The following is a 7,892-nucleotide window of genomic DNA, read 5'->3' on the forward strand; positions in this document are numbered from 1 at the left end:
CAAAACAGATAATATTTTTACCATCAAGTTTTATAATAGGTCGATTTGCTATATTTTTTAAGCTAACGGCATAAAACTTGAATTTATGAGCGTAAATTTGGTATGTTACGCTTTTGTCAGACCGAGAAAACACATGCGGGTGTGGCGTCCTCTTAAAAGACCGACCTTTTTTTTTGTCCGATTAATTGGACGTCCGTTTGATTGGCGTTCGGATAATCGGAGTTCTACTGTATATAAGTAGTTTCACGTTTACATAGTTTTTAAAAAATACATATTTCAGTTAAATATTTAATTATTAATTATTTTAGAGTAGTTGTCGAAAACATTTATTAAAATTGAATTTTGTTTATTCATTACTTTAAACAATATAATATTATGAATGAACTCATTTAGAAGAGCTCATAATTTAGATTAGATGTGCCCTTCACAAACAAATGCTGACACCACATTTTTCATTTCTCATAGAAATAAACGTGCGCACAGGGTAGTCATCGAACTCCCCCTGGCCCCCTCAATATTCAATATTATTATTATGATAATTGATAGTCAATCATAAATTAATTTTTTACCACGGTAAATGTAGTTAAATGAGGTTACCCCATCCAAATTAGTTTTTGTAACTTAAGTGTGAATATGAATATTATATATACGTAATATGTGTGTGTGTTAATGAATTTATGTATGATTACCCTGCCAGAAATTCTGCACACGCTTATGCTCATAGAGATATACAAAATATTTTCAATCACACATTACAATAACCCACTGAGTGAATCAGATACTAATAATAAAGAATCTAATTGGAAAACTAAAGATAGATCATAAACTTGAATGTTTGATATAAATTATTGCAAATATTAATACTAAGTAATTTATACCATGTTCTCTAAATATCAGATTGTAAAGAAAAAGAAAAACTACCATAAAATATTAAAAAATAATATTAATAAATAAAAAATACTACATACAGTAAATATTACTATAAATAATATTATATTATGCAATTATTCAAAATTAACCTAGCATGGTAAACCCCCCTTTCTTCTTTGATAATGCAGTTATTCAAATCTGGTTTTGGAATTTTTGTATAATATACTTTAAGATCATATTATTTTAAAACTATTGATATTTTTTGTACTACTAAGGAAGTGTCCTGTAGAGATACAAACTTATGTTCTTAAAATTAGAAACAGAAGTATTAATTGCCACAGAGCACTACTTAAGTAGTACAAAAAAAATCACCCTGTATATAGATGTTTGTTGTTGTAAATAAAAAAAAATTATATTTTGGTATATAAATATATACAAATCATGAATGTTTTACAATGTACATGTGATTTACATAATATTACATATGTTTCGATCGAGGAAATAAAATGTTAAAACTTTAAATTTAATATTTCTTTTAATTTGACAAAACTTACTTTTTCAAAAGCTAATCGGACTTCACCAAAAGTTCCTCTACCCAATATACCGTAAACAGCAAATTGTTCCCTGACCTTTTGTGGACAGTTTAAATAATCTGAACGTTTATCAGTAAATGTGTACACTACAAAAATGAACATAAAATATTTATGGTAGGTAAGTTCTTAAAAATTATTGTAGGTGACTATTAAATACTAATTAAAAATTTACCATAATTTGCTTTAGAAACAACAGCAATTTTGTCATTATTCGATAAAATCCAACGATTGTCTTTACCAATTTTTTCACCATTTAAAAATGTGCCATTTGCACTCGTGTCTGTAATAAATACTACATAATCTAATGTCCCAATCTTTTCACGATTTATGGTGAAATGAATCTTGCTAATATGATTCATTACTTTTAAACTAAAGCATTGTTTTGTAAATTGAAAGTCAACATCATTAGTTTGACGACCTGCGTTATAATTATCCTTCACTAGGTCTAAAATAAATACAAAATTTAGAATTTTTATTATATGAACGTAAATGACATATAATGTCACATTATTACAACAATAATAATTTGATCATGCATAAAATTAAATAATAGACAGACAAACCTTCAATTTTTAAATACTCGTTCTCTGGATAAAGACGCCCCCATGCATTTGTATTCTCCGGCTTAGATATTTGATCCTGACTGCTCAAAGTATCCTGACTGTTTATTAGAGGGGTCAAAATGTCTGAATCACCCATATTGATACCTTTAAAATAATACAAATATCATAAGATCTTAAAATTATTTTATAAATTAATAGTCAAATTTGATCTTATCGTAAAACGTGCAAAATCATTTTTAATTTTTATTAGTTTATTAAGTATTTATTGTATTTATTTCACATTGTTTTCTAATATAGTTCCAATAAAATGCCTGTATAAAATATAGGCAAAATGGGTTTAGCAAAATTAAACAATAGTAAGGATACAAACTTGATTATAAATTTATAAATATTAAACCATGTTTAACTTAATAATATTTCAATAAATTACAGTAGTAATAGTTGTTTCATTGAAGTATCTATTTTCTATGGTACGTGCATACTTCAGAGAAAGTAATATAATTTCACTGAACTTAATTATAACAATAACAGATTACAGAAAACAGACACTACTAACTATCGCCACAGGCTTACTGGTAAAGAAAAAAGATTAACTGCCGATTGGAACTTAGAAAATGGCACTGCGAGCGGCACAGGCGGACTGGCCACAGACGACAGATTGTAACAAACCGACAAACGACGATTGACTAATGACTTCCGAGACACTGAGTAGCTACTAGCGAGTAGAGTTAATACCTAATGGAGTCTGTACTTTATAGTGACAGCCAGCAGGTGACAGCGGTCTAATTCTAATACACCAATGTCCAATATCAATCCGGGAATTGAGAAATTTTCCACCATGGGGCACTGGGTACCAGCATAAAATCGTTTCGTTATAATAATATAATAATTATCGTTATAATAATAAATGTCGTGTTTACTGTTTAATATCGTATTTATAACTTTAGAATGTTATCAACTCAACCAACAGGTAACCAGTTGTCAGTTCCATTAAATCAGAAGCTTGTTAAATATTATTATATTCTGTATATATACCAACTGGTAACTTATATAGAATCGCAAAATATAGATATTGATTTAATTATAGACTATTATAGTCCGTATTTTAAATATGTTAACTAATAAGCAAAGCATATAAATATTAGAAAATATGTATAATAACTAATATTTTAACCAATCAATTAATAAAAATCTTAATATTTACGAATATTAAAAGATTACAAATACTTAAAAATAAACATAAACATTACCAATAATTATAAATACTCAACAATTTAGGTTTTCGAGGTACAAACCCAGAATTGATTTAATAATTAAATGTATTCAATGATACACATACAAATGTGTTATTTTCAAATATCATTATGTAATATGTATGTATACTATAATTATTAATTATAAATCATATGTATTGATATGTTCTCTTAAATACCTACAATTAAACGTACCGTAACAATAATTTAGATAATTTTTTTCTAGTTTTAGGAAGACCTAGGTAAAGACTATAGGTCAAAATTTAAATTTAACATGAAGAAAACCGATCTGGTCTATATTTTATCAATACGCGACCGTTTGAATCTGAACCACCTGTACAACTGACGGAACACAGGGCGCAGACAACGGACCTAACATCGCGACTATATTCTGCACAGAACAATGTATCCGATAGTTACTATCTAAATACCTGTCGGTTGTTTATCCATAGATATGGCCATTTGGTCAGGATTCTGGGTACAAACGTCCGGGTGAGAGAATTCCACCCCAAGGTGCATATATTCACCACACCAGCAATACCCCTGCGCTTGCTATGAATTACGAATTTACGATAAATCCATGATATTTGTTTTGTTCATTTTCTGTTCCAATAATATTGATCCTACGAAAACGAAGAGGTGTGCAGGCGCCTTTACGCTCTAGCAGATTAATTATTAAATATGAACTCTCTTCACTCTGTTACGTACAAAAAATATTGTGTCAATAAATTTTCAAGTATATAAAGAGTAATCGGAATAAAAATCCCCTTGAAAAAAAATCCCCAGACTATAATTTTACTCACAACCACATAAAAATGGTTGAACAAATGTTTTTTAAACGTTAATCATTCAAAAAAATTATATGCAGTGATAATAGAATATTAATGATAATATAAATAATATTTTGTTTTAAATTACTATAATATATTATGTGTAATCCTACCAATCCAACTTACTTAACGACAAAAATTATATTATATGACTTTTTTTTTTACATCTTGGCTCTTCAATTTTTATTAATATATTTGGTGGCTCGCGAGTCTCTTCTCGCTGGCCACCTGTGTTATATATCATATAGCCTGTGGTACAACCAGAAAGCCTTCAAGTTATATAGCAATAATAGCAATATATTAAATTATATAATTATAATGATAAATCGATAGAAGGGCATTCGTATAGATTTTTAAAGTCAATAAAAATATATTTTAGTGAAAATGTCAAGCCAACAATAATATTGTACACTGATCCATGACTAAATAGACTATTTAATCATGTACTGATCCATCATCCTTGGTGTACATAAAATAATAAAAAACTGGTAAGTGTAAAGTGAGTGTCGCTTTGTTGTACAGAAGGTTACTTGACACAAGTGTGTCACTGACTACTCACTGTAATGGATGATTTTAAATTTTTTTTTTTTAATTTTTAAGCGTAATACACAATCTGTATCGACTAGACACAATAAGTATATATGATGAGAGTTACAAAGATTGACATGGAAATTTGATGAAAGAAGCCACCCATCGATGGCACTTCCTATGAGTTTTATAAATTTAAGCTTAGCTTAAGAGATCACGACACCACTTACGCTTCAGGCGTCTGGGGGGATTACCAGGTATGGAGAGAGAAGATAAGTTTTTTATGAGATCATTCGGGTGGTTATTTAGTTTAGAATGGAATCTTTTGTAAAATATTTTGGCTTCGTCGTTAATTGACTTGAGTTTGGTGTCAGTATGAAAGGTGTGATTAGACACATAGGGAGGAGCGTTCATTATTTTTCGGAGAGCGATATTTTGAAATGTTTGTATTTTTAGTATGTTAGACTTTTTAGCGTTTCCCCAGAGTTGAAGTCCGTAAGTCCATATGGGTTTTAGAAGTGTTTTGTAAATCAGGAGTTTGGTTTTAATGGGAGGGGAGTTATTATTGCTTATCAAGGGTTTGAGGATACGGAGACGATGATTCAGTGCTAATCTTTTAATTCTAATGTGATGAGCCCAGGTTAATCTTTGGTCGAGAGTGAGCCCGAGATATTTGACTTTTGGAGAGTAAGGGATAGAAATACCGTAAAGAAAAACTCTTGGACAGGAAGCATGTTTGAGGGTGAAGATAGTATGGACAGATTTGCTTTGGTTTACTTTAAATCGCCATTTGGTAAACCATTTTTCCGTGGAGTTAAGGTGAGTTTGGAGATTACTTGACGCTATGAGTGGATCAGTGTTAATAGATATTATTGCTTTATCGTCAGCGTAGTCTGCTACGGATGTATTGGGGGTAGTTGGTTGATCAGAAGCGAATATATTGTACAGAATAGGAGACAAAATGCCCCCTTGGGGAACACCAGCATTCGTCAGATAGAGCCAAACCGTAGCGTATTTGAAAATGCCTATCTGTTAGATAGGATTTAATAAGTAAATAGTAGGTGGGTGGCAGGAATTTCTTAAGCTTATACAAAAGTCCGTCATGCCATACGCGGTCAAATTCTTGTGAGATGTCTAGAAACACGCAATTGCAAAACAGTTTTTTTCCAGGGCATACGAAATGGAGTCTACAACTCTGTGTGCTTGATGAATAGTTGAGTGAGAAGCGCTAAAACCAAATTGGGTGTTTGGAAGAATGTTTTTTTCCATAATTATCGGGAGAATTCGTTTCAGAATTAACCGTTCCAGTATATTGGCGAAAAAAGGGAGAAGACTGATTGGACGGTGTGATGATGGTAGGTCAGGTGGTTTGTTTGGTTTTGAAAATAAGATTATAGTTGCGAATTTCCATAATAGGGGAAAATAGGAAAGTCTGAGTGAGGCATTAAATATACGAGTGATGTGAACTATGGCTCTAGTTGGAAGGGATCTGGCTACTCCCGCAGTAATGCAATCGTAGCCTGGTGATTTTTTTAATGCATATTTTTGTATAGCATAATTTACATAATTAGGTGTAAATGACTTGTCAGGGAGAGACACTGGGAGGGGGGTATTTAAGAACGTTTCGACTTGATTCATGTTTTCAACGTCTATGATATCGGCGTGTGGTTGAAAGGTATTAGCAAGATGATCCTTAAAAAGTTCAGCTTTTTCAATATCCGAAGTAGCCAAGCTACCATCTGTTTTTTTAATAGGGAGATTTGGAGATTTATAGCGAAGTATTTGTTTTGTTTCTCTCCATAGGCTACCGGCTGAGGGGGTGAGTTTCATTAAGTGATTTTGCCATATGTTTGACTTAAATTCAGTGAGAAGTTTTTTTTAGTGAATTAGCTAGTTTGTTGTAATTAAGTTTATGGGAAGGTAAACGCGTGCGCTGGTATAGAGCTCTTGCTCTTATTTTTTCTACAATTTTGTTACGTATATATTCAGGAAGTGAGCTTGCAGAAGGAGGTGCTGGCATTGTATTTGTAGCCGACCATGCTGCAGTTTGTATTATGTTGGTAAGATTGAGGACCGCTAGGTCTATGTCATTGGGCGATTTTAATTTTGTGTTCAGCTTAATTTTTGTGTTGACTAGTTCGTGAAATTTAACATGATCTGTGAGTTTGTTAAATAATTTGTTGAATTCTTTAACAGAAGGGGAAGTATTGAGAGTTAGGAGTATTGATGAATGGTCAGAATTTAAATCTAGTAAGTTTTTAGTAGAGTGGAACAAGGTATTCGGTAAATTGGAGACAAAGATATCAAGAATATCAGGATTTTTACGGATTGAAGAGGGCCAATAGGATGGGTCTGGTGGGGCTAGAACTTTAAATCTCTTAGTGTTTATATAGTTGTATAAGGTGACTCTTCAGGGGTTATTCACGCGGCATCCCCATGACTGATGTTTGGCGTTAAAATAACCACATATGATAAAGTTATTATTAAATGAGTTGAAGTAGTCGGCGAATTGAGTGTTTTTTATGTTATGTTTTGGGGGTAAATAAACAGCAGCAATGGTGAGTGTAGTATTGTTTATCTTTAGGTTAATAGCACAAGATTGGAGAAAGGGTTGAGAAAACCTAGGTAAGGGATAAAATTCAATATTAGATTTAATAAAAATAGCAGCACCTCCATGTGCGGTATTGTCGGGGTGATTTGATTTAATTAGAGTATAACCGGGGATATGTATGTGGGAGAATTTAGTGAAGTGGGTTTCAGAAATGAGTGCAACATCAATGCGTTTGCGGTTTAATACGGTTTTGAGGTCAAGGGCATGGTTTTTTAGTCCATTGGTGTTAAATTGTAGTATTAAGAGCGAATCGTCGGTGACAGATTTATTGTAGTTATTATTAGTCATTATTTGTCGAGGAGCTTGGATATTACTTTAGTTAGTAGAGAAATTAATGGATTTATAACATTTTTGAATTCATCTAAAAAATTAGTTAATAATTTGCTTAAAATCGGGCGGCTAAGTATCAGTAGGAGGAGGAGGAGGAGCAACGAAAGCTGGTGTATTGGACGTGGCCTGAGCGTAAGTTTGCGTTTGAGGAGAGGGGTGATTTGGGAAAGTGCGAACAGGTGGATGGCTACTTTGTACATTAGTGGTTTGGGTATTGAAATTATTTTGTAATCGATTACTTGGTGTGCTGGATTTCTTACGACGTTGGAGTTCTTTATAAATTGTGCAGCCCTTGTAGTTGGCTGGGTGGTTTT

General features: G+C 32.1%; 1 protein-coding gene across 1 annotated transcript in view; it reads right to left on the minus strand.

The window, feature by feature from the left end:
- Window positions 1–7,886, minus strand: part of LOC100163511 (serine/threonine-protein kinase Chk2) — a 9,645-nt gene extending 1,759 nt beyond the window's left edge. Inside the window, exons 1-4 of the mRNA XM_029489370.1 lie at window positions 7,818–7,886; window positions 2,027–2,170; window positions 1,636–1,908; window positions 1,425–1,549 (exon numbers count right to left, since the gene is read on the minus strand). Of these exons, the coding sequence (XP_029345230.1) occupies window positions 1,425–1,549; window positions 1,636–1,908; window positions 2,027–2,162 (534 nt within the window). The 5' untranslated portion in view covers window positions 2,163–2,170; window positions 7,818–7,886. The remainder of the gene's footprint in view (window positions 1–1,424; window positions 1,550–1,635; window positions 1,909–2,026; window positions 2,171–7,817) is intronic.
- Between the last annotated feature and the right edge of the window lie 6 nt (window positions 7,887–7,892).

The sequence above is a fragment of the Acyrthosiphon pisum genome, chromosome A2 (genome assembly GCF_005508785.2).
Source record: "Acyrthosiphon pisum isolate AL4f chromosome A2, pea_aphid_22Mar2018_4r6ur, whole genome shotgun sequence".
Classification (NCBI taxonomy): Eukaryota; Metazoa; Arthropoda; class Insecta; order Hemiptera; family Aphididae; genus Acyrthosiphon; species Acyrthosiphon pisum.